The sequence below is a fragment of the Natrix helvetica genome, assembly GCF_964273705.1.
Source record: "Natrix helvetica genome assembly, chromosome: 16".
NCBI lineage: Eukaryota > Metazoa > Chordata > Lepidosauria > Squamata > Natricidae > Natrix > Natrix helvetica.
In genome coordinates, this window is record NC_138563.1 from 7,390,557 (window position 1) to 7,418,053 (window position 27,497).

At 50.0% G+C, this 27,497-nt stretch overlaps 1 protein-coding gene across 2 annotated transcripts in view; it reads left to right on the top strand.

Moving 5' to 3' along the window:
- Positions 1 to 27,497, top strand: part of NRXN2 (neurexin 2) — a 363,942-nt gene that overhangs the window by 169,197 nt on the left and 167,248 nt on the right. For both annotated transcript variants that reach the window (XM_081968494.1, XM_081968495.1), the window contains exon 13: positions 775 to 894. In XM_081968494.1, coding sequence (XP_081824620.1) covers positions 775 to 894 — 120 coding nt within the window. The remainder of the gene's footprint in view (positions 1 to 774; positions 895 to 27,497) is intronic.

The following is a 27,497-nucleotide window of genomic DNA, read 5'->3' on the forward strand; positions in this document are numbered from 1 at the left end:
AATTTGAATTAACAACTTCAGACTACGGGAAAGCCTTCCGTGCCATCCCAGCCAATTAGTTCAATCGGTAAGCTATGATTAAGCCAAGAAGAGCTGGCCTGAGTGCTATATTCGGTAAACATCTAGGCACCTCTCAAACGCAGGTGAGGACATTAGGGTTCCCTTATCCCAATATTAGGGATAGGGGATGCAGTGGCTCAGTGGCTAAGATGCTGAGCTTGTCGATCAGAAAGGTCAGCAGTTGGGCGGTTCGAATCCCAAGCGCCGTGTAACGGAGTGAGCGCCCATGACTTGTCCAACCTAGCAGTTTGAAAGCAGGTAAAAAATGCGAGTAGAAAAATAGGAACCACCTTTGGTGGGAAGGGAACAGCGTTCCGTGAGCCTTCAGCGTTGAGTCATGCTGGCCACATGACCACGGAGACGTCTTAGGACAGTGCTGGCTCTTCGGCTTTGAAACGGAGATGAGCACTGCCCCCGCCCATGCTGTCTGGGGAATTCTGGGAGTCGAAGCCCACCCCTCTTCAAGCAGCGAAGATTAAGAACTCTGCTTTAGTGTTCCAGGTTGCGTGGACCCCCCTGTCTTTCCCCCCTCCCAATACAGCTCAATGGGCCCCAGATTTTCCAAAGCAAGCTGGCATCTCCTGGAAATTGAACCTATAATTCTCGGGGGACCTTTGCAAGGGTCTTCCTGGTTACCGCTCTGTCCTGATCATAGTACCCTGGCTTGGAACTGTCCGCTGACTCTGCCTCCTCCTCCTCCTCCTTGCTCCCCAGGCCCCAGCACCACCTGTACGGAGGACTCCTGCGCCAACCAGGGCGTCTGCCTTCAGCAATGGGACGGCTACACCTGTGACTGTACCATGACCTCCTACGGCGGCCCGGTGTGCAATGACCGTGAGTACCCGGAGATTCGGGAGAGAGGGTGGACGTTGAAGGGAGCGACCATAGCAACACAGCCCTGCCAAGGTTTTTTTTTGGGGGGGGGGGATCAGCCGGTTCGGACCGGTTTGGATGAACCAGTAGTCGCAAGGACAGGCTGGCCCCGCCCGCCCCTCCCCTCCCAGGACTCTCCAAGCGGCTTGTTTTGGATGCCAGGTAAGTGCATGACCCGCGTGGAGGCTCTGGGAGGGCGAGCAACGGGCTCTGTTTCCGGCCTCTGGAGGGCCGTTTGCGCCCTCCCAAATGCTCGAGGAACACCTCCAAAGCCGTGGTGCAGGAGGCCACGCCCACAATGGCCACACCCACCCAGCAACCGGGCAGAGAACCATTTGCTAAAATGTTTGAATCCCATCCCTGGGATAAGGGGGGGGGGGTCTTTCTGCTCAGCCTTTAATCGGAACTCAAGGAGAACGGGGACGATTCCCAACCAGATCCCTGCAATGGATCCTTGTGAAAACGCGGCTGCAGGCTCGAAATTCCACACCGGCAGGTTTTCTCAGGGGCGTCTCTTTGATCTGACTTGTTCTGCCTGCCGAGACTGCAGGTCTCCCTGGGGGGAGGCGGGGGGAGGGTAGAAGAGGTACATGGGTTAGGGCCCCCCCTCTACATCCTCTGTTTCCACTCCGAAAGACACTTGGGCGGCACTGCTTGTAGAAATGAAAATAAAGCTACCCACTCAAGCCGCAGACCATCTCTGGATGCTCTTGTGGGCCGAGCCTTGAAGGAAACAGCCAGGAAGTGGGCATCCTCACCTTGGGAGTCCCACCCAATTTCCCTTTCCTCTTACGCTCATCCTTCCCACCCCCCTGGGGAGTCGGCCCACTGGAAGTCTCGGGAGCGTTGAGCTGCGCAGTGGCTGAAGACCAACAGGTTTGTCAAAGGGGGAGGCTGAGATTCAGGTGATAAATGTACATAGAGAGAGAGAGAGAGAGAGAGAGAGGCAGAGAGAGGAGGGAGGGGAGAGAGAGACAGACACACAGAGAGAGAGAGAGAGAGAGCAGGGAAGGGAGGGAGGGAGGGAGAGAGAGAGAAGGTGGGATTAAAAACTTCAGAAGGCAGAAATGCAAGGAAGAGTAACTGGGGTTTTTTTTCTCAACCTCACTGCAACTTTAAGAAGTGAGAACTGCAACTCCCAGAATTCAGGCTGGCTGGGGAATTCTGGGAGTTGAAGTCCAGCCATCTTAAAGCATGGTGGCTGGGGAATTCTGGGAGTTGAAGTCCACCCATCTTAAAGCATGTTGGCTGGGGAATTCTGGGAGTTGAAGTCCACCCATCTTAAAGCATGCTGGCTGGGGAATTCTGGGAGTTATAGTCCACCCATCTTAAAGCATGCTGGCTGGGGAATTCTGGGAGTTATAGTCCACCCATCTTAAAGCATGTTGGCTGGGGAATTCTGGGAGTTGAAGTCCACCCATCTTAAAGCATGCTGGCTGGGGAATTCTGGGAGTTGAAGTCCACCCATCTTAAAACATGGTGGCTGGGGGATTCTGGGAGTTGAGGTCCACCCCTCTTAAAGCATGCTGGCTGGGGAATTCTGGGAGTTGAAGTCCACCCATCTTAAAGCATGTTGGCTGGGGAATTCTGGGAGTTGAAGTCCACCCATCTTAAAACATGGTGGCTGGGGGATTCTGGGAGTTGAGGTCCACCCCTCTTAAAGCATGCTGGCTGGGGAATTCTGGGAGTTGAAGTCCACCCATCTTAAAGCATGGTAGCTGGGGAATTCTGGGAGTTGAAGTCCACCCATCTTAAAGCATGGTGGCTGGGGAATTCTGGGAGTTGAAGTCCACCCATCTTAAAGTTGCTACGGTCAAGAAATACGGGGGTAAACGACAGTGAGAGACGCAAGATCTGTGCCGTCTCATCCAACCAACCTGGGTTTGCATTCTGGATGTGTTTGCATCATTACCATCCTTACCACCTTCCTAACAACAATAACAATTTAGAATGTTTATACATTTGCCCCAACACGTCTTTTAAGCATCCTTCCCTTCAGAGTGTTATTTATTTACTTGTTTGCTTAGTTGCGTTCTGGGACCTTTTATTTCTCACTTGCTCGCGCCTGAATGAATGTTTGCATTTGGGTTTCTTCCCCCCCATCCCCCCGTTCTTTCTTTTTTTTTCTTGTTGTGCAAGCATTCAGAGCTAATGAGAAACAGAAGGTTGGGCATTAAATGCAGCTTTAAAAGAGAAAGAATCGGCGTTTGGGGTGTCGGCAGTCGGGTTCAACCCCATGGCATCTGGTGGCGGATATTCTCTGGAGGGAATTGCTTGGAAATTACTGGGGATAAATAAATCCTTGGGGAGCCAGTGATCTCAGGGCGAAGTGGCTGCCGGCAATGAGACGGCAAGATTGTTGGGAGCCAAAGGAAAACCTTTCAAAGTTTGTTTTATTTACGATTACGGATCCAAATAAGGAGAGTGGAGAACAAAGGGTTTGTAAAAGCAGAAAAAGGAAAGGGAAAAAAAGCAGAAAAAGGAATGCAGTGGCTCAGTGGCTAAGACGCTGAGCTTGTCGATCAGAAAGGTCGGCAGTTTGGCGGTTCGAATCCCTAGCGCCGCGTAACGGGGTGAGCTCCCGTGACTTGTCCCAGCTTCTGCCAACCTAGCCATTCGAAAGCAGGTCAAAAATGCAAGTAGGAAAATAGGAACCACCTTTGGTGGGAAGGGAACAGCGTTCCGTGCGCCTTCGGCGTTGAGTCATGCCAGCCACATGACCCCGGAGACATCTTCGGACAACGCTGGCTCTTCGGCTTTGGAACGGAGATGAGTACCGCCCCCTAGAGTCGGGAACGACTAGCACATCTGTGCGAGGGGAACCTTTACCTTTAAACCAGCAGAGGTGGTCGATTTTGGTTTCTATCCATTCTGTGCTTTCTGTGATTTGAACAAAATATTACTTACGCCTTAATTATGAATGCATTTTCCTCCCCAAAAGCATACTGGTAAACATGCTAGGCTTCTATGCATTTCTAAACATAATTTAGCGTGTACAATGCCTCTTCTTTCCCCCGTTTTCAAAAACTTCCTTTTGTTTTGGGGTGTGTTTTTTTTTTTTTTTTGCTGTCTTCTCGGAGCGAAGCAATGCATCCGAGAGAAGCGAGACGCCTGAAAGATTATTAGTCCGAATCCGATTACCGTAGTTTGCGTCGGAGCTCATGAAAACCCCAAAAAACCCTTCTGTACGGGTGGGGAGGGGGGAGTCTGTTGCTTAACCCCCCCTCGTCCTTTTTGACGGCAAACCTGAAGCAAAGCTTAAGGGAGCGAGTCGAGGGGAAATATTTTTGCCCGCTCTCCCCCTGGCATCGTGCAAACTGCCGGTCGGCAAAGCAATAAGATTAGAGTGGGGGGAGGGGGGGTTGGCCAGAAACTCTTTCTAGTCTTTTATTCTTTATTGGCCAAGTGTGATTGGACACACAAGGGATTTGTCTTTGGTGCATAAGCTCTCGGCGTACATAAGGAGAATAAAATACATTCATCAAGAATCATAAGATACAACACTTAGTGATACTCAAGGTTACTAATAAGCTATCAAATCGTACTAGGAAACAAATAAAAACGATATAAATTGAAAGATACAAGCAACAAAGTTATAGTCATAAGTGGGGAGAGATAGATACTAGGAAGGAAGAGAAAATAATAGTAATACGGTCTTAGTAAATAATTTGAAAGTGTTGTTGGAATTATTTGTTTAGCAGAGTGATGGCATTCGGGGGGAAAATTGTCCTTGTGTCTACCTGTTCTGGTGTGTAGTGCCCTATAGTGTCGTTTTTGAGGGTAGGAGTTGAAACAATTGATGTCCAGGATGCGAGGGGTCTGTAAATATTTCCCCAGCCCTCTTTTTGACACTTGCAGTGTGCAGGTCCTCAATGGGAGGCAGGTTGGTAGCCATTGTTTTTTCTGCAGCTCTGATTCTCCTCTGAAGTCTCCGTCTGTCTTGTTGGGTTGCAGAGCCAAACCAGACAGTTATGGAGGTGCAGATGACAAACTCAATCCTTCCTCTGTAGAACTGAACCAGCTTGAAATCTAAAGGTTAAAGTAGGAACAATATTCGTCATAATTACCTACCTGTTGTAAAGGGGACTTTAACCACAGCCGGCAAGGGAAGGCTGAGATGTTTTGAGAGATTGCGGATGGGTGGGGAGACCAACCCTGACCGAACCGTCTTCTGAATGAGGCAGAGGTTGTGGGGAGAAGTGGAAGATAGGCTAGGTAGTAATCTGAGGGCTACAATCCCTAACTCTATCACTTTCACTACTATACCGTTGCATTTCGATAGAAGTAACTCAACAGTTGTACATGCGAGAGGGATCTCGGAGTCCTAGTGGACAACCATTTAAATAGGAGCCAGCCGTGCGAAAAAAGCCAACGCAGTTCTAGGCTGCAACAACAGAGGGATGGAATCAAGATCACGTGAAGGGTTAATACCACCTTATAAGGAATATATACTATATAACACTTGGAATACTGCATTCAGTTCTGGTCGCCACGATGTAAAAAGGATGTGGAGACTCTAGAAAGAGTGCAGAGAAGAGCAACAAAGGTGATTAGGGGACTGGAGACTAAAACATATGAAGAACGGTTGCAGGAACTGGGGATGAATAGTTTAATAGAAAGAAGGACCAGGGGAGACATGATAGCAGTCTTCCAACATCTCAGGGGCTGCCCCAAAGAAGAGGGAGCCAAGCTATTCTCCAAAGCACCTGAGGGCAGGACAAGAAGCAATGGGTGGAAACTAATCAAGGAGAGAAGCAACTTAGAACTGAGGAGGAATTTCCTGACAGTTAGAACAATTAACCAGTGGAACAGAAGTTGCCTCCAGAAGTTGTGAATGCCCCAACACTGGAAGTTTTTAAGAAGAAATTGTACAAGAAATTGTCTGAAATGATATAAGGCAATGTTGGCAAACATTTTCAGCACCGAGTGCCAAAACGGGAACATGTATGCATGGTGGAGCTCCGGGAACAAAAAGAGCAGTTCTCCGGCACACAAAAGCTGAGCTTCCAGTTTTCGGGCTGCCCATGCACACCGGTCACATGATCTTCCGGTTCCTGGCACGGATGCGCGCCAGGGAGCTGCTCTTCCACTTTCTGGTGCTCCCGCGTGCGCGAAGACCAGCTGGCTGGCGGGCCAGAACCTGGAAGAGCAAAGGGTGCCCAGAGAGATGGCTCTGCATGCCCCTTCCGGCACACACGCGGTGGGTTGACCGTCACACATATAGGGTCTCCTGATTGAGCAGGGGGTTTGACTAGAAGACCTCCAAGGTCCCTTCCACCTGTTATTCCAGCAGCTAGACTAGAACTCACCGTCTCTTGCTGATTGGCCGGAGGTCACCCAGCTGGCTTTCATATCTAAGGCAGGACTAGAACTCACGGCCTCCTGTTTTCTAGCCTGGTGCCTTGAACCCCTTTTAGGGAACTTTTTCAGGGAAATTAAAAAAAAAAAGGCTGTTCAGATGAGTGTGCAGAGAGCGGATGTAACATTCCCTGCATCCTTGCGGAGGAAGTGCCTGTCGCCCGATATTCCCAGGTACCTTTTAATGGGGCCTGGAGGTTTCATTTTTAATTACAACATGATTCAACTTAAATCTGCTGTGAAGGTATGCAGGGAAGGGAAACGGAGGGTGGAGATGTTTAACTCCCCCTCCCTCGTCCTGCTCCAACAGGTATCACATCTACACGGAGGGGAGTAAGCAGTGGGGTACCACAAGGTTCCCTCTGAGGCCCAGGACTCTTCAATATCTTCATGCACGACTTAGATGAGGGAACAGAAGGGGAACTTAACAAAGATGACACTAAGCTTGCAGGAGTAGCCAACACCCTAGAAGACAGGCTCGAGATCCAGATGGATCCTGACAGACTTTTGAACCCTGGGTCCTAGCTAACAAAATGAAATTCAGTGTAGAGAGAAGTGAAGTCCTACACTTAGGCAAGAAAAACCCACATACAGAGACTGGGTGAAACCAGGCTTAATAGCAGTGACTGGGAGAGGGATCTGGGAGTCTTAGTGGACAACCAGCTAAATCGGAGCCAGCAGCCAAAAAAGCCAATGCAATCCTAAATTACATGAACAGAGGGATACAATCAAGATCAAGGGAGGTCCTAATACCACCCTATAAAGCCTTAGTAAGGCCACACCTGGAGTCCTGCATCCAGTTTTGGTCCCCACACTTTTAAAAAGATGTTGAGACTCTAGAAAGAGTGCAGAGAAGAGCAACCAGGATGATGAGGGGACTGGAGGCTTAAAGAAGACTCGTTCCAGTGGGACTGCATCACGGCCTGGAACTGGCTGACCATCTCAGCCCACTGAGCCTCCAGGCGCTGGTACCTGGCCTTGCACTCCCGCAGGGCTTCCCTCTGCTTGGAAAGCCTATGCTCCTAGTCCTCAGTGAGGTGCTTCTGCTGAGCCTCCTTCCCGGTCAGATCCAATTTGAACTGAGCTCTTTTGCCAACTCTTTCTCCTGGGGGCTGCTTAGCTCCAGCAACGGCTTCCTGTTGGGGCCCTAAGGAGCCCGGGCAGGCAGGCGAGGAGGGGCAAATAGAGGCTGTCAAGGTGCCCCTTGGCGTGAATGACCTCGAGTTGGCCACACCCACCCAGTCACATGACTACCTTGCCACGCCCACCCAGCTGGTCATTAGGCAGATCATATTAGTGGTCCGTAGGATTATGAATTTAGTGATCCCTGAAGTCCGAAAGCTTGGGGACCCCTGGACTAGAAGACCTCCAAGGGCCCCTTTGATTCAACCTTGGCAGCTTTGCTGACTGGGGAATTCTGGGAGTTGAAGTCCCTACATGTTAAAGCTGCTAAGGAACACGTGCTAGGCTAGACCCTTCCATGATAGCAAGCCATGCTTGTTGGTAGTCCTGTTTCAAAAAACATTCATTTCCCCCTGAGGATGTAGGGCAGATCTTTCCATGGTGCTGAAATGCCAAAGCTCGGACAGAGACTTCTTGACTTATGACCACAACTGAGCCCAAGATTTCTGTTGTTCAGCGAGACATTTGTTAAGCGCGTTTGACCTCATCTTACGACCTTTCTTGCTACAGTTGTTAAGGGAATCACCACAGTGGATAAGTTAGTAGCTTGGCTGTTAAGTGACTTTGGCTTCTCCGTTGACTTTGCTTGTCAAAAGGTTGCAAAAAGGGGATCAGGTAACCTAAGACACTCCAACTCTCCTAAAAGGACCAGGGATGACATGACAGCAGCCTTCCGATATTTGACGGGCTGCCACAAAGAAGAGGGGGTCAAGCTATTCCGCAAAACACCCGAGAAGCAACGGATGGAGACCAATCAAGGAGAGAAGCATCCTAGAATTAAGGAGAAATTTCCTGACAATGAGAACAATTAATCAGTGGAACAACCTGCCTCCAGAAGTTGTTTCACTGGAGGCTTTGAAAAAAAGACACTTGTCTGAAATGTTATAGGGTTTCCTGCCTGAGCAGGGGGCGGGGTTGGACTGGATGACCTCCAAAGTCCCTTCCAACTCTATTATTGCTTTTTTCTGTGGAGGCCTGCGCACTTCCCCTGTTGCAGCAGCCCCTACCCCGAGGGAGAGTCTTGAATCAGAGAAACCCAAATCCGGGCCCCCTCCTCTTTCTGCTTCTCCTCCGCAGCCCCCACTTCGTTTCTCTCCCCCTCCCCTTCCCCAGCTCCTGCTGATGAAGCCAGTTGCGTATTGGGGCTGACAGCCCATTCCACTTTAACGAGACCAGGGGCTGGCAGCGAAGACTCGGGAGTCCTTAATGAGCCCGGTTATACCGAGGTCCTGAAGCACGCTGGAAAGAGGGGGCACGCGGGCCACCTCCCCTCCCTCAGATATCCCCACGATTGCCCCCTATTAAAAGAGGCTGAGTCGACCTCCCCCTTGGGCAGTTTCGTCTTACAGACGGCACAGTCGCTGATGGAGGGCGGTGGGAATATTATTGCTGAGTACACCGCGTTAGAGAGATTGCGAGGGTCTCTTGAGCATGCTGGAGCGCAGATTACAGGTAGCCCTCGACTTACGACCACAACGGAGACCCAAACGTCTGTGGTTAAGTGAGACCTTTCTTAAGTGAGTTTGTTCCCCCGTGTTACGACCTTCCTTGCCACGGATGTTAAGGGAATCACCGCAGTCGATAAAGTTAGTAAGCCACATCTCTGCGTGCTTCAAACTGAGGCGCAAATAGTTCCTGTCGTCTGCAATTTTGCCTTCTGGAAATCCATTCCTACCCCCACGCCATTCCAAGGGTGTCCATCCCAAATTGCACAGCTAAAAATCTCTAGAGCAGGGGTGTCCAAACTTGGGAACTTTAAGACTTGTGGACTTCAACTCCCAGAATTCCCCAGCCAGCTGGCTGGGGAATTCTGGGAGTTGAAGTCCACAAGTCTTAAAGTTCCCAAGTTTGGACACCCCTGCTCTAGAGATTCTCCGTCATCTAAGATCATGGTTGTCGCAAAGGAGCTTTTTTCAGGAGGCAACTGGACTTTCTGACTTCTCTTTGAAGACATTTCCCCTCTCATCCAAGAAGCTTCTTCAGCTCTGACTGGATGGTGGGGAATGGAAGGATTGATACACCTTGCAGACAGCTGGTCATTTGCATCCTTTGAGAGGGTCATTGAGGCCACTTGGAGATTTACCTTTGTCCTCAGGGTCACCTGAGTGATGCAAATGGTTCCTGTAGTATGCAATTTTTTTCCCCCTGGAAATCCATTCCTACTCCCCCACCATTCCAAGGGTGTCCATCCCAGATTGTATCGCTAAAAGTCTGTAGAGATTCTCCGTCATCCAAGTCCTGCTTGTCCCAAAGGTGCTTTTTTCAAGTCAACCGGACTTCTTGTTTTTTCTTTTTTCTTTTTGAAGACATTTCGCTTCTCATCCAAGAAGCTTCTTCTGCTCTGCCCCAGGTGATCTTCCCTTTCAATTCTGCAAAAGAAACACCTCCTGCCGCCGGGTTCACAGAACTGGTCAGCCTGAGTATCTACCCCGGGGTTGGATCGAAAGGCTTGAGATGACGCCCGAGGGCAGTTGCGTCCCTTCTCCCCGGGCCACAGCCCGCCTTGCATTAGGTAACGAAACAATCTTGGCAGCTTAGTTCAGCGCTCACCTGCCACACACACATCCCAACCTCGGAGCGGGATCCTGGACTTGTCATTTTCTCTCTGATTCACACTTGTCTTTCCTGGCTCTGCCGTCCTCGGGGTGCTCTCGGCTGTCCGCCGATCTTGAAGGTCTGTTGGACTGTAAATCTGAGAGGAAGACATAAGCAGGCAAGGCTCCCAGGGAGGGAGAAGACTGATGGCCCTCTTGCAAGGAATCCTTCCTTTCCAGCCCGAAAGTGCTTCGACGTCTCCCCCGGAGAACTTTCTAGCAAGGTTGTGAGAATGGTTTCTGACTTTCCAAGTAGAAATAGTGGCATCTCCAGCTTGGATTTTCCTGGTGCCCAATTGTTCAACTGGTTGTTTTCAGGGCCACCGAATAAATAGTGTTTATTACATTCTCCAACATTTAAAAAAACAAAACACAAATTTACACTTGTAACAGCTTCTCCATATCGATGTACATATTTTTCGTAGCAGTCTTATTTACAAAAAAATCTATCTCTATATCACTCTCCTATGTTATATCCTTATTTAAATACGCCCTCTATATTATACTTTTACCCTTTATTCCTTAAGTTTTACGTTCAACCCTCAAGCCAGGAATACCGTCTATTCCAAATTTGATAATACTCAGTTTCTTCCTTCTCCTTCATTCCCATAGGCAGTCTATCAATTTTGGCACATTCATAGATTTTCCTTCTTATAATCAGGTCTGGGAGGAATATCTGTTTGTTTCCAGTTCTGTGCTAGAATGATTCTACTTGCAGTTAATATGTGTAATATTATGTACTGTAATTTTTTCCTCCGTTTTCCCATCAAAGACTCCCAGGAGAAACAATTCCGGCTTCAGCTCTATCCTTCGCTCAGTTATCTCTTCCAGCCACTTCCTTATCTTGCGCCAATATTTTCCCACCTTGGGGCAGGTCCACCACATGTGTTAGAACGTTCCCTGTTTATACCCAAGTCTTCAACACTCCGGCGAACAGTTTGGGAACATCTTAGCTGGGGTTGGCTCTTGTTGACCACATGGATGGATCTTCTCCAGAATGTTCTTCCTTTAATCTGGACCTTCAAATATTCCAGCAGTCACCGCATCGCTTATCTTTCCTTCCCCTTTTCTTGGCATCATGGACTTCTCAAGGGAGCTCAGTCCTTCAGGTGTTGGGAAGGGCATCCGGCCAGTAAATGCTCAGCTCCACTCAGCTATCCCGACTCCAGGCCGATACAAGGGATTACAGGGTTGTAAAAAGAAAAAGGATGTAGTAGGATCCCAAAAGGAACCATTCCCTTCCCGTTGTGCCTGCCAGGGGCCAGCGGAGCTGACAGCAGATTCGGACAATGAGGAGGTTGGGGAGGAACCTGGGCCAGTCCTGGAGTCTGGGGAAGGCTCTGAGGAGGGCTCTGTGTCAGAGGCAGAGAGGGGGCCAGGGCCGTCTGACAGTTATCAGCTGCCTTCAGAGTCAGAAATCAGTGAGGCAGAAGAACAGCTGGAGCCTGTTCCCAGTGTGCGCATGCGCAGAGTTGCCAGGCGAAGGGAACAGCTAAAGAACAGGGGGCGACTTGGGAGGAAGGCCACAGGTAGACAATGAATGGCCCCTCCCAGAGGAAATAAAAGGAGAGCAAAAGGGGAGTGGAGTTTGCAGGAGGCCATCAGTTTGCTTCATTGGTCGTGATTCTCTGAGGCTCCTTGCCAAGTTCTGCAGAGATGGGCCTGGCAGCTCTCCAAGCCTGATAAGGTCTGTGACCGTAAATCCTCCCTTGAAAGACTTTGCTGGATGTGAAGCAGCAGAATTCACAGTCAATTAATAAAAGGGTTTTTTTGTCGGGATGAGGAGTTTGCTTCATGCTCTTGGGAAGCCTCGGTCAAAACACCCTGCCACCCCACCTGCCCTCTGGAGTCTCTTCCCCCTCCCCCAAGATCTGAAGACCCCCTACCATCTCTCTTCCAGGCAAGCCTCAAAGACCATCCTCTTCCCTACAATTGTGAGTGGAGGGCTTTGGGGGGAAGGTGGGAGTTTTTATTATTATTATTGCGTCTGTCTTATTCATCATCCAGAACCTCCTGGAGTCTGGAAGGGAAGAGATAATATAAATCAGATTCATAAATAAATACAAACGCATTCATTGAAGGCACAAGAATCCATTCTTGCTGGCCGAAGCTTAGCTTTGGGACACCAGCACTCCAGAAATCCAGAGCGGGTGGAGGCAAAAAACAAACCAACCCTGAAGCTAATTTGATTTGATGGCCTTGTGCTCTTTATGTATTAAAGATGATGTTTCTGTCGTAGGTGCCATTTGGTGATGTTTTGGAAGGGGCTCCCCAGAGGGAACCCAACCAAAGCTTGAGGAGATCTCATTTAATTCAGAGGCCTTTGGAAAGGAAACGCCTCTGGCTATATGCAGTTAGGCCAAAGGAAGTCAGCTTTTGCAAAAAGAAAAAAAAAAAGGGAAAAAAAGCAGAGCGCAAATACTGAGACGCTAACAATTTTAACTGAGTCAGAATCAGAATAGAACTGGAAGGGACAATACAATACAATACAATACAATACAATAGCAGAGTTGGAAGGGACCTTGGAGGTCTTCTAGTCCAACCCCCTATTCAAGCAGTGGAACCTATCTATACTTTTTTTTCCAGACACATGACTGTCCAATTTCTTCTTTAAAGCTGTTGTGGCCTGGCAGTCAGACAGTGAGGAGGGTTGGGGAGGAACCTGGGCCAGTCCTGGAGTCTGGGGAAGGCTCTGATAAGGGCTCTGTGTTGGAGGCAGAGAGGGGGCCAGGGCCGTCTGACAGTTATCAGCTGCCTTCAGAGTCAGACATCAGTGGGGCAGAAGAACAGCTGGAGCCTGTTCCCAGTGTGCGCATGCGCAGAGCTGCCAGACGAAGGGAAGAGCTAAAGAACAAGGGTCAACTTAGGAGTAAGGCCACAGGTGGACTATGAATGGCCCCTCCCAGAGGACATAAAAGAGGAGCGAAAGGGGAGTGGGAGAACCGGTGGGAGCAAAATGTGAAACCCATCGCTGCAGGGTAAATGCAATGCGCCATTGGTGTTTGGGGCCCTTAGAAGTGAAATAAAAACAGAGTGTGGTCCCCCCCCCCCTCCATCTGCAAATCAGACACTCCTTTGTAACACTCGTGGCGCCCTATCCTCGCCGGAACTGCTCGACCACATCTGAAGTAGGTTAGAGCACCTCCGGCCCTCACTTGAAAGATGGTGAAAGCCAGTGAGTGGATGCCACAGCGCCTGGGGGCCCATGTTGACTCTCTTCTGCCCCCCACCCCACCGGTGAGTATTTTCCAGCGGGGGAGAACCTCCCATTAGTCACTCTGTTAATGGCCTGCTGATTAGGGAAGCCACCGAAGAGGACTCCTGCCCTCCGGAGGCAGAGAGCATGTGAAGTGCGCCACGCCATAGCTTCCCATGCGTCTGGTTTGCAGTTACACAGCCCATTAACTCTGTCCGGAGCAGAAGGGGGGTGCCCCGGGGGCAGCCAGTTGGGCACAGAGGGGTGTCTAGGCAGTCAGAGATTGGCTGGTGTGTGTGTGTGTGTGTGTTGTGTGGTCAGTCCCTTCTCTCTGGCGTGTCTCATTGCAGGCCTCTGTTCCCTCTGCACAAGGCACTGTGTGTGTGTGGATCCATGCGCCGCCCTCTCTCCTCTTTTCTCTGAGCGGTTCTGCCTCCCAGTTTACTCCTAGCCTCCCAGGGGGTGGTCAGCTACATGAGAGGATGGGCCGGGGGCCAAAGGGAGTGAGGGGGGAATGCTCCTTGGTCTCATGAACACGGACTTTACTCGCCAGGAATATCAATCCCAGGGCAGTTTGGACAGAGTCCCGAATTGGCCGTTGGAGTTATTCCGATGTGCCATCATAACTGGAAGGGACCTTGGAGGTCTTCTAGTCCAACCCCCCTGCTCAAGCAGGAGATCCTATTCCCGGCATGGCGAACATATGGAGCCATTTGTAAGGGCATGCGAGGCATTGCCCTGTCAGTTGGCTTTTTAAAGTCATTTTTCGCCCTCCCCAGGCTCCAGAGGCTTTATAGGAGCCTGGGGAGGGCGAAAAGAGCCTCCCCCACAGAGGCCCTCCAGGGGCTTCAGGAACTTCCCTGAAGTCTCCAGAGCGCAAAAAAAGGCCCTATGGACAAACTGGAAGTTCGGGAACTGACTTCCGGTTATTTGTAGGGTCGGTTTAAGCCTTCCGGCGGCTTCAGGGACCTTGCGGACACTTCCTTGAAGCCTCCGGAGGGCTTAAACCGGCCCTACGAGCAAACCTGAAATGACTTCTCATTTGCTCATGGGGTCGTTTTTAGTCCTCCGGAGCCTTCAGGGAAGCCTCCTGAAGGTCCCGGAAGCCTCCGGAGGGCTCCGGAGGGGGCGGGGGTGGCGGGAGAGGCTTTTTTCGCCCTCCCCAGGCTCCTATAAAGCCTCTGGAGCCTGGGGAGAGCGAAAAAAGCATGCAAAAAATAGGGGGGAGCGCCTCTCATTCGCACATGCGCACTGTGTGTGTGTGTGTTGCATTATGGATGTGGCACACCCGCGCTCCCCCCCTGCGCTCTCCCCCTTACGGCATGTAAGCCCAAAAAGGTTCGCCATCGCTGCCCTAGATCATTCTGGACAAATGGCTGCCAATTCTTAAAAGCCTGCAATGATGAAGCCCCCACAAGTTCCACTGATTGATTGTTCCAACTGTCAGGAAACACTTTCCTTTTTTGTAGGTTGCTTCTCTACTTGATTCGTTTCCATCCGTTGCTCCTTGTTCCGTCTGCAGGTGCTTTGGTTAACAGAATAGGAAGGGACCTTGGAGGTTTTCTAGTCCACCCCCCTGCTCAAGCAGGAGACCCTATACGCCATCCCAGACAAAAGGCCGTTCAGCCTCTTCTTGTAAATGTTCTGAGTGAGGCTTCCCAAGAGCATGAAGTAAACTCCTGGTCCTTACCCAAAAAAAACACCTTTTATTCATTGACTGCGACTCCTGCTCTTTCACATCCAGCAAAGTCTTTCAAAGGAGGATTTATGGTCACAGGCCTTCTCTGGCTTGGAGAGCTGCCAGGACGATCTCTGCAAAACTTGGCCAGGAGTCTTGGAGAGTCAAGAACCAATGAAGTGAACTCATCGTCTCCTGCAAACTCCACTCCCCTTTCGCTCCCCTTTTATTTCCTCTGAGAGGGGCCCTTCATCGTCCATCTGTGGCCTTCCTCCCAAGTTGACCCCTCTTCTTTAGCGGTGCCCTTTGTCTGGCCGCTCTGCGCATGCGCACACTGGGAACAGGCTCCAGCTGTTCTTCTGCCTCACTGATGTCTGACTCCGAAGGCAGCTGATAACTGTCAGACGGCCCTGGCCCCATCTCTGCCCTCTGACACAGAGCCCTCCTCAGAGCCTTCCCCAGACTCCAGGACTGACTCATCTTCCTCCCCAACCTCCTCAATGTCCGAATCTGCTGCCAGCTTCACTGGCCACTGGAGGGCCACAATAGTAAACCACCACTGATGAAGCACCTAGAACCTCTGGTGGCAAGCCGTTCTTGTAAACCTGACGTGTGTGTGTGTGTGTTTGTGTACACAAAGCCGTGGCCCCACAACAGTTTGAGCCACTTTCAGCCAGTAGGCAACTTACAAACTCTGACTTGCAGAAGGGAGATGGTGACGTTTCTTCAGCCGCGGCTGATGGGCAGCCTTGCCCTCCCTCTTGCCTTGACCCACCTCTTCAACGGGGCGTTTTGTTTCTTCATTTGTTTGTTTGTTGACAGCATTCATCAAGCCACCCATCGTTCTGCCAACTCTGGGCTCTCCCCAATCAGAGACGTATACAATCCTTTTTTTAAAAAAAAAACACGACAACACTCCCCCGATTAAAACATAAAAAAAGCAAACCCAAACCTTGGCACCGATCCCTGCTTGGTGATTTATCTGGGTTTGCAGAATGCTGGCACGCTGGATGCGGCCCAACAGCTGGACTCCCACCGCAGGCGAAACCCCAGCAAAGCAAAGATCTGCATTGAGACGAGACAGATCTCTGCTGCAGCTGCCGCGGTTTTCACACATCTGGGAAAGCCTTTGGTGTGAATCCAGCCAGCCTAGAAATTCCCAGCCAGGCCCTCCAGAGCATCGCTGGAGGCCAAAGAATGTCTCGTCTCCATAGAGGGATTGATCAGATTAGATTAACTGGAGTATTTTACCTCCTTGTTCTTTAAACCTTAAAAGAGAGGCGAAAGCCTTCCAGATGAGTTTACAGATTATCAGAGTTGGAAGGGACCTTGTAGGTCATCTAGTCCAACCCCCTCCCCAAGCAGGAGACCCTCCACCATTTCTGACAGGTGGCAGTCCAGCCTCTTCTTGAAAGCCTCCAGGGATGAAGCTCCCACAATTTCCAAAGGCAATTTCTGTTCCATAGGTCTCCTTATTTCCAAGTTGAATCTCTCCTTGATCAATTTCCATCCATTATCCATTATCTCGCCTTCAGGGCCTTTGGAGAATAGCTTGAACCCCTTCCTCCTCTCTGGGGCAGCCCCTCAAATATTGGAAGATGCTCTCCTGTCTCCCCTGGTCCTTCTCTTCCCTAGACCAGCCATGCCCAGTTCCTGCACCCGTTCATCGGATGTTTTAGTCTCCAGCCCCCTCATCATCTCTGTTGCTCTTCTCTGCACTCTTTTCTAGAGTCTCAACTTCCTTTTTTTTTAGTGTGGTGGCCAAAACTGGATGCAGGCCTCTAGGTGTGACCTTACTAAGGCTTTATAGAGTGGTATCAGTACCTAACTTGATCCCTTCCGACTCTTATTCTGTTATTCTTAATCAATGTCACCACTTGAGACCCCGGATGCGCCCCTTCTCAATCGTTTACCTGCCCTCTGGAATGACAGCCCCCCCCCCCCGGTCCAAATGACCCCCCCCCATGTTGTTTCGAGGAGCCGTGAAGATTTTTGGATCTTCGTGGGGGGGGGGGCAGTGGAAGAAAGACCTTCAAGGGGAGAGAGGACAGACGGCCTTCTTTTGCCAGCCCCCTTTGCACAAGCAGGAGGTGTGCGTGCACCTGTGAGTGTGGAGGAGACGTGGGTGTGAGGCAGGCAGCGGAGGGACGTCGATTTGCAACCCCCGGGGCTAAAATTAAAGGAGAAATGACACGGCGGTTGGAAGCCCCAAATTAAGGTGTCGAGAGGCTGCTATTAAGGCCTCAGCCGGCTTGGGCATGAGATTGGGGGGAGTGGCGTTGAAAGGCTGCAAGGAAGGAGGGGGAGGGGGAGAGGAAATGTATCGCAGGAGATATTAAAACCTGACCTTCAAGTTTAATTCCCACAGGGTGGATGATGACAACTTTCTCCCAAGCTCATCGGCCAAAATTTTAGCCCTCCTTGGTTTTAAGATGGGTGGACTTCAACTCCCAGAATTCCCCAGCCAGCTGTTGCTGGCTGGAGAATTCTGGGAGTTGAAGTCCACCCATTGGTGTCGCTGGCAGGGGAATTCTGGGAGTTGAAGTCCACCCATTGGTGTCGCTGGCAGGGGAATTCTGGGAGTTGAAGTCCACCCATTGGTGTCGCTGGCAGGGGAATTCTGGGAGTTGAAGTCCACCCATTGGTGTCGCTGGCAGGGGAATTCTGGGAGTTGAAGTCCACCCATTGCTGTCACCAGCTGGGGAATTCTGGGAGTTGAAGTCCACCCATTGATGTCGCTTGCAGGGGAATTCTGGGAGTTGAAGTCCACCCATTGGTGTCACTGGCAGGGGAATTCTGGGAGTTGAAGTCCACCCATTGGTGTTGCCGGCTGGGGAATTCTGGGAGTTGAAGTCCACCCATTGGTGTCGCTTGCAGGGGAATTCTGGGAGTTGAAGTCCACCCATTGGTGTTGCCGGCTGGGGAATTCTGGGAGTTGAAGTCCACCCATCTTAAAGTCACTAAAGTTCCAGAGTCCTGGGAGACTAAACCCAATCTGAAGCAAGTTTTCAATCAATGCCGCATGACGGCCTTCCAGAAGGTTTAGACTACAATAACAGAGTTAGAAGGGACCTTGGAGGTCTTCTAGTCCAACCCCTTAAGCAGGAGACCCCAGACCATTCAGGATAAAGGGCTGTCTAGCCTCTTCCTGAAAGCCTCCCGTGATGAACCAGCCATCACTTCTGAAGGCAACTTCTGTTCCATTGGTTGATTGTCGGGAAATGTCTCCTTAGTTCTAGTTTGCTCCTCGCCTTGATGAGTTTTTGACAGTGTGGTGACCAAAACTGGATACAGCCCATCATCTCTCCTGGGTCATCTTCCCTGAGTCTGCACACCGACCTGTTCTGGGTCGACGATCAGGGCTCAGCACCCTGGACAGCAACCCAAAGTTCAAGGGAGCTGGTGAAGTTTTTAAAGACGATTTGGGATAATGTCAGGTTCCAAAAAACACCCCCAACGAAAGAAGACTTCCGTTTCCTCAAAGTCCCATTTTATTAGAGATGTCATCTTGGCACATCTGGGGAAACCCGAATCTGAACGCTTCCATGTTTCCCACACTCCCTGCCCACATGTCCATCCCATGGTCCAATCAAGGCACTGTCCCAATTGGAGGTGCCTCCCAGTCACGCCCCTCCGGGGGCAGTGCAAGGTGTCCTTGACTCTCTGAGAAAAGAATGCTATTTTGATTATATATCTCCCATACCCCATATAACACCCCCCCTCCCATTTTCCCACAGCAGGCTGGAAGGCCAAAAGCAAAAGATGGCTTCCAGGCCATCATATAAACACAAGGTGGATCGCGCACTCTGGAATCACACCGGGATAAGAAACCTAGAATAACAGCTTCCGATCGCGCAATTTGCGGCACAATTTGTCAGCATCCTGCCTTTGTGGGTTGTCCAGCATCTTGGAAATGGGGCCAGGCAAGAGAAAACAAAATCCTTAACCCTTCCTTGCCATGTTTTGACCTCAGAAAACGAACGCGCCGATTTTGTTCCCCTTTTTGGAGCAGCATCTTTAAGCCGGCATCGATTGAGAGCAGCGTTAAATTTGCTGGGTGCATGAAGCCACGAAATCCCTAACCAAGGTTTAACACTGGGTGGAACTTGTCCAAAGGAACGTGGTTGGTTGTTGTTTTTTTCCCCTCCTGTTGTAGGAGGCAGAGCCCGGTGCGAACTGCGCGATTGGAAGATTGTTATTCTAGGTTTCTTATCCCGGTGTGATTCCGGAGTGCGCGATCCGCCTTTCATCGATAAGCCTGCTTAGCACTTTACATTAGCCTAGTTTGGTGCCTTTCCACTGATCCGACTAAAATGTTCAGAACAACAGAACAACAGAGTTGGAAGAGACCGTTAACCCGGACACAAAAACCTTTGCCTCCGAATCAAATGGTTCCCTGATTTTTGCCTCATCTCCTGGACTCTCCCGCTCAGCCACCTCGCAGGGCGGTTGTTGTGGGGGGGGGGAACGGAGCAGGAAGGCGCATTTGTTTGCCACCTTTGAGTTATTTATAAAAGTAATCAAGGTGAGGATTAAACAGATCTAATTTTAGCCTCTCCTGTGAACCAGCTTTCCTGTTCAAGCAGCCAATCATTCAAACCGCATGCTAGGTGAAGACGGGAGGTGTGCCTCTTAGCTAGCTGGGTTGAAAGTGTTGTGTGAATCCCCTCCCCTTGTGACATCTTGGCTCTGATCTAGGTTTTGTGCAATTGCTTGACCCCCTTCCTCCTCTCTGGGGCAGCCCCTCCAATTTTGGAAGATGCTCTCCTGTCTCCCCTGGTCCTTCTCTTCCCTAGACTAGTCATGCCCAGTTCCTGCAACCGTTCAGTGCATGTTTTTGCCTCCAGGCCTTTGATCATCTTAGAGAGATTCGGATTAACAGAGTTGGAAGGAACCTTGGAGGTCATCTAGCCCACCCCACCCAAGCAGGAGACCCTACACCATTTCTGACAGAGGGCAGTCAGTTTTTTCTTGAAGGCCTCCAGGGATGAAGCTCCCACAACTTCCGAAGGCAACTTCTGTTCCATGGGTGGATTGTTCTCACTTGTCAGGAAATTCCTCCTTATTTCCAGATTGAATCTCTCCTTGCTCAGTTTCCATCCATTATTCCTTCTCTGGCCTTCAGGGGCTTTGGAGAATAGCTTGACCCCCTTCCTCCTCCTCTCTGGGGCAGCCCCTCAAATATTGGAAGATGCTCTCCTGTCTCCCCTGGTCCTTCTCTTCCCTAGACCAGCCATGCCCAGTTCCTGCAACCGTCCATTGTATGTCTTAGCCTCCAGTCCCCTCATCATCCTGGTTGCTCTTCTCTGCACTCTTTCTAGAGTCTCAACATATTTTTTATAGTGTGGTGACCAAAACTGGATGCAGTACTCTTAAGTGTGGACTTACTAAGGCTTTATAGACTGGTCTTACTATCTCACTGGATGTAAGCTAAACGGGTCCCTTCCAACTTTGTTATTCTGTTATTCTTAATCAATGTCACCACTTGAGACCCCAAACGCACGCCTTCTCAGTTGTTTACCTGCCCTCTGAAACGAGCCCCTCCCAGTCCAAATGACCTTCCCCCCCCCCCCACCATGTTGTTCCGAAGAGCTGTGAAGATTTTCATCCCGGCTTTTTGGGGAAAGAGGGGGGTCCCTCGCTATGTCCGTCTTGCCACCGTTTATCTTAATCCCTTCTGTTTCATTGATTTGATTGTAATTTCTTTGATTGATGGTCATGAGTCAACCGGAGGCGTCGAGAGGCGGGATGATATACAAGTTTAATACATTATTATTATTACTTGGCGTAACCTAAAGATAGCTTGAACCCAACAAGGTTTCAGTCCTGCAGCTTTCTCTTCCAGGGCCCCTTCCCTCTGTGCTGATTTTCCCAGATTTTGTTTCCCCCCCCCCCCCCCTCTGCGTGGCCATCAAACATTGGGGCATTTGGGCAGGTGTGATATGCAGGGTGGCACCCTCAGTTCCGGCTTCATTTTCCAACTCTGAAATCGCCTTTGCCCCGTTGTATGGCTTCCTCCTCAGCGGTTGCCTTATGCCCATTTTACAAATCCGAAGACAAAGAGGCCTTGAATGCAGAGGGATAACTCCAAGGGATAACATCCATGACCTACCTTTCCCCATCCTAATATAAACCAGATCTGTAAATTACTTTCAATGGGTGTGGGGGGGGGGGGGAATAACCCACATTATACCCAGGCTGTTTCGTTAACCATTTCACATTTGTTCTGAGGCTTCCAAAGAGCCTGAAGCAAACTCCTTGTTGTCCCGACAAAAACCCTTTTTCTTAATTTGCTGTGAATTCTGCTCCTTCACATCCAGCAAAGTCTTTCAAGGGAGGATTTACGGTCACAGACCTTCTCTGGCTTGGAGAGATGCCAGGCCGATCTCTGCAGAACCTTTGCAAGGAGTCTCGGAGAGTCACGAACTGATGAAGTGAACTAATGGTCTCTCCTGCAAACTCCACTCCCCTGGCGCTCCTCTTTTATTTCCTCTGGGAGGGGCCATTCATCGTCCACCTGTGGCTTTACTCCCAAGTTGACCCCTGTTCTTCAGCTGTTCCCTTCGTCTGGCAGCTCTGCGCATGCGCACACTGGGAACAGGCTCCAGCTGTTCTTCTGCCTCACTGATGTCTGACTCCGAAGGCAGCTGATAACTGTCAGATGGCCCTGGCCCCATCTCTGCCTCTGACACAGAGCCCTCCTCAGAGCCTTCCCCAGACTCCGGGACTGGCCCATCTTCCTCCCCAACCTCCTCACTGTCCGAATCTGCTACCAGCTCTGCCACAACACTTGGTCCTAAAGTGCGAAAACACACCTCTTTCTCCATTTAGCTGTTTTCTGCGCTGCTTGGCACAAATCCTGATTTTTTTCCGGGGTTCACCCTCACCCATCCTCTGCGCCAGGTGGGCAGGCATGCAAAGCATCGGGTCCAAGCCAAGGCCACCTCTTCGCTAACCATCTTCTTCTTGGGTTTGCCCGCATCGCCATCCGGAACCCCCGTCTCGTTTTGCGGCCTGGCTGGCAAGGAACATTGGAACCTCCCAATTCCCAGAGTGGCCTTGGAGAGAATCCGGAAGCACCCCTAGGATTAAACACACATGCCCTGCCAATGTCCGTCCCTCCGTCCCCCATCATCAAAAGAGGAGGATAGATGCAGGGCTGTTTTCCTACCCTCCCCAGAAGCCAAAAGCTGCTTGTGTTAACACTGTGTCGTTGTCGTCCTCCCGCCATTCGCCAAGCCGCTCAGCGGCTGCTGCTGCTTTCCCCATTTAGCCCGTTTCCACTTCAGCTCCTTCCTCGCCCCCGCGAAGAACGCCCCCCCCTCGTCTGTCTTTCCATCCGTCTCCCACCCACTTGTATTTATAGCTTGCAAAGAGGCTGCCAGCCAGCTTTTTGCTTCGGCATCTCCCCGAGATGGCATGGCTGGGCAAGTGTGTGTGTGTTGTTGTGCTTGTTTGCACCCATGTTTCAACCAGGGTGGGGTGAGAGGCTGGAGGTGGCAACTTTGGGGGGGGGCGAGGGGGGGCGAGAGAGAAAAGCTGTGGTTTTTTTTTAAAGAAAAGTCTTGATTCTTGGCCAGCTCGGGAAGTTGGATTCATTTTTTTAAAAAATTCTAAAGAAAGAAATGGCTGGAGGAGGAATAAAGCAGAACAGACGAACAAGAGTCAGAAGGGACCTTGTAGGTCATCTAGTCCAGCCCCCACCCCCTGCAGCTCAAAGACTCTCCAAGCCGGCTCTAAAATACTGAAGCTTTACTCCTCCAACTTGGGGAAGCAGTGGAGGTTTTGCAAATGCTCAGGAACACACACACACAAAAACTGGGCTTGTTCGCCAACCGAAACCCACAATGCAGTTCTGGAAAGTTTACCCTGGTGTGTGAAGACAGACAGTGTTTGGCTGTAGAAAGGAAGGCAAAATATTGAGGGGGGGAAAAAAGGAGAATCCCCGCAGCTTGGCTAAATTCATAAACCCAAGTCAACCAAGCACAAAACTCTCTTCATGGAATATAGGATGGCTTTAAATAATTAAAGTCCCTTGTAGGTGATTTCACTCACCGATTAGTTGCCTTTGGGTAAGCCTTAGACCAGTGTTTGTCAACCTGGGCAGCTTGGAGATGGGTGGACTTCAGCTCCCAGGATTCCCTAGCCAGCAGCAGATGCTGGCTCAGGGTTTCTGGGAATTGAAGTCCACCCATCTTAAAGGATGCTGGCTGGGGGATTCTGGGAGTTGAAGTCCACCCATCTTAAAGGATTCTGGCTGGGGGATTCTGGGAGTTGAAGTCCAACCATCTTAAAGGATGCTGGCTGGGGGATTCTGGGAGTTGAAGTCCAGCCATCTTAAAGGATGCTGGCTGGGGGATTCTGGGAGTTGAAGTCCACCCATCTTAAAAGGATTCTGGCTGGGGGATTCTGGGAGTTGAAATCCACCCATCTTAAAGGATGCTGGCTGGGGGATTCTGGGAGTTGAAATCCACCCATCTTAAAGGATGCTGGCTGGGGGATTCTGGGAGTTGAAATCCACCCATCTTAAAGGATGCTGGCTCAGGGTTTCTGGGAATTGAAGTCCACCCATCTTAAAAGGATTCTGGCTGGGGGATTCTGGGAATTGAAGTCCACCCATCTTAAAGGATGCTGGTTGGGGGATTCTGGGAGTTGAAGTCCACCCATCTTAAAGGATGCTGGCTGGGGGATTCTGGGAGTCGAAGTCTACCTATTTTAAAGCCTGCTAGGCAGGGGGATTCTAGGAGTTGAAATCCACCTATTTTAAAGATGCCGGCTGGGGGATTCTGGGAGTTGAAATCCACCCATCTTCAAGCTACCAAGGTGGAGAAACACTGAACTAGGCTAAGACAGCTCGTCCTTGACTTAACAACAATTCATTTAGGGACCGTTCAAAGTTATAACGGCTCTGGAAAAAGTGACTTATGACTGTTTTTCACCCTTAACAACCATGCGGCATCGCCGTGGTCACATAATCAAAATCCGGACACTTGGCAACTGGCATGTACTTATGACAGTTGTAGGGTCATGTGATTCCCCCTTTGCGACCTTCCAACAAGCAAAGTCAATGGGGGAGCCAGATTTCATTTAACAACCGTGTGACTAACTTAACCACTGCCTGGGATTCACTTAACAACGGCGGCAAGAAAGGTTGTAAAATAGGCAAAACTCCTCTCACAAATGTTCTGCTTAGTGACAAAAATTTGGGGCTCAATTGTGGTCGTAAGTTGAGGACTCCCTGCACGACAGCAAAATTGGCTAAGGATGAAAAACTAAAAGCTATGGAGAAGCTTTAACCCCAGTTTATTTTATTTATTTATTTACTTATTTACTTTATTATTATTTTATTCATAAACATTTTGAATACAGTGCTTTGTCAGGGTATATCATTTACCAGAAGAGAAGTAAAGAAGAAAAAAACACACAAAATATGTACATATACTGGTAACCATAGTACAATACAATACAATACAATAGCAGAGTTGGAAGGGACCTTCTAGTCCAGTGATGGCGAACCTATGGCACGCGTGCCACAGGTGGCACGCGGAGCCATTTGTCAAGGCACGTGAGGCGCTGCCCTATCAGCTGGCCAGCTAAGTTCACCTTTTTAAAAGCCATTCTTCATCCTCCCCAGGCTCCAGAGGCTTTATAGGAGCCTGGGGAGGGCGAAAGGAGTGTCCCCCGCCCCCCCTGAGGCCCTCCGGAGGCTTCAGGGACCGTCCAGAGGCTTCCCTGAAGCCTCCGGAGGGCCTCTGGGGGGGGCGGGGGAGGCTCTTTTCGCCCTCCCCAGGCTCCTATAAAGCCTCTGGAGCCTGGGGAGGGCGAAAAAAGCATGTAAAAATGGGGGGGGGTCACGCGTTGTGCACGCATGCGCACTGAAGGGATCGCGCATTGCATTATGGGTGTGGCACACCGCACGCGACCCCCCCCTGTGCTCCCCCCACTTGTGGCATGCGAGCCAAAAAAGGTTTGCCATCGCTGTTCTAGTCCAACCCCCTGCCTAGGCAGGAAACGTTTCAGACAAATGGCTATCCAACATCTTCTTAAATACTTCCAGTGTTGGGGCATTCCCAACTTCTGGAGGCAAGTAGTTCCACTGATCAGTTGTTCACACTGTCAGGAAATTTCTCCTTAGTTCTAAATTGATTATCTCCTTGATTAGTTACCACTCATTGCTTCTTGTCCTGCCTTCGGGTGCCTTGGAGAATAGCTTGACTCCCTCTTCTTTGGGGCAACCCCTGAGATATTGGAAGACTGCTATCATGTCTCCCCTAGTCCTTCTTTCTATTAAGCTAAACATACCCAGTTCCTGCCAACCGTTCTTCATATGTTTTAGCCTCCAGTCCCCTAATCCTCTTTGTTGCTCTTCTCTGCACTCTTTCTAAAGTCTCCACATCTTTTCTACATCGTGGCGACCAAAACTGGATCCCGTATTTCCAAGTGTGCCCTTTCCAAGACCTTATAAAGTGGTATTAACCCTTCACGTGATCTTGATTCTATCCCTCTGTTGATGCAGCCTAGAACTGCATTGGCTTTTTTGGCAGCTGCTGCACACGGCTGGCTCCTATTTAAATGGTTGCCCACTAGGACTCCAAGATCCCTCTCGCATGTACAACTGTTGAGTTACTTCTATCGAAATGCAACGGTATAGTAGTGAAAGTGATAGAGTTAGGGATTGTAACCCTCAGATTACTACCTAGCCTATCTTCCACTTCTCCCCACAACCTCTGCCTCATTCAGAAGACGGTTCGGTCAGGGTTGGTCTCCCCACCCATCCGCAATCTCTCAAAGCATCTCAGCCTTCCCTTGCCGGCTGTGGTTAAAGTCCCCTTTACAACAGGTAGGTAATTATGACGAATATTGTTCCTACTTTAACCTTTAGATTTCAAGCTGGTTCAGTTCTACAGAGGAACGATTGAAAAGTGGTATTAACCGAGTAGTTTTAGCTAAATTTCTCTTTATATTGACTTCTGTTGATTACATTGGTGTATTTATAATTATAAATCGTTATAATTAATTCACACATAGCAGTGCTCTTTCTTCGTCTAATTTCTAGCTCTCGTCTCTAAACACCCATACAATCTATTCCATATCGAGTAATATTCTGTGTCCTCTTTGTCTTTTATTTTTAAAGCCAGCCTGTCCATCTTGGCACAATCTAAGATTTTCCGAATTATACCCCTCATCTGATGGGCCGTTCTCATTTTCCCAATATTTGGCAAACACAATCACTGCAGCTGTCAATACATGCAAAACTAGATATGGGATCCCTTTGTCATAACCCTCTGGCATAATGCCAAACACAAATATTTCTGGTTTCAGGTCTACACCTTGTTTAATCATCTTTTCCAACCAGGTGTGAATTTTCTTCCAACTTCACGTCCATTTAACAGACATGATGGTTGTCGGATTCTCTTGGGATCCGCCAGTGGCCTGATGGTGAGGAAGTTGGGGAGGAACATAGGCCAGTCCTGGAGTCTGTGAAAGACTCAGACGAGGGCTCTGCGTCAGAGGCAGAGAGGGGGCCAAGGCCATCTGGTAGTTACGTGCTACCTCCGGAGCCTGACATCAATAAGGCAGAAGAACAGTTTGAGCCTATTCCCTGCGTGCTCAGGCGCCCAGCTTCCGGAAGGCAAGAGCAATTAAGACAAAAAGGGGAGACTTGGGAGTAAGGCTTGGAGATGCTTGGCCTCTCCCGTAAGCCATAAAAGAGGAGCAAATGGCCCTGAGACTTTGCAGGAAGCAATTTTGTTCATTCTGGTTGGTTCAAACTCTTGAGATGCTCCGTTTGGCCTTGCAAACCCAATTGGCAGCCTTTCAAGGGAGATAAAAGTGGGTGCTGATCAGCAATACCCCGAAAGACTGTGGCAGACATCTGTCGGACTCTTCGCAGACTTTTTTGAGAATCTTTACGGGCCGTGAATGACCATAATTCACAGCCGTCGAAATAAAAAGAAGGCTTTTGGGACTAAGCTTGTGATTTATGCTTTATCAGGAAGCCTAGGTCAGGACAAGTCAAGGCAACAGGCTAAGAGGAAAGCGGGGTCCCCGCCCAACCCCCCATGGGGCTCAATCCCATGATGTCTTGTGGTTGTAAGTTGAGGACTGCCTCTCTTGAAATCCCTGCCTGCTCGTTTCTCTTGGCAGGGTTTCCCGGTTGACCGTTTTCTTCCTAATGGTTATCCAAAACCCGTACACCTTCCCGAGAGCTTTTGCAAAGTCTAAGAAGGGAAAGAATTAAAAAAAAAACAGAATTCTAGGATTTGGCTCAAATGCTTCATACGATGCCTTCGTGCCCCCCCCCCACCTCTTCCCTCCCCCCTCCTCGCTCCGAATATGCACTTACCGGGCTGACATCATAGTCTGTCAGTTCAGGGCAGGGAGATTTATAGCCAGCGGAAAAAATGATCTCACAGGCAGAGCGGCTGGATTCCTGTCCCCCAGGATGTTTGTTTCGACCCCCTCCTCTCCTTTCTTGCAACCTTAGATATCCACTTCTTCCAATGTTGACCAGAAGCCCTGGCTCAGTTTACACAACCTGCTTCACGCTTGCCCT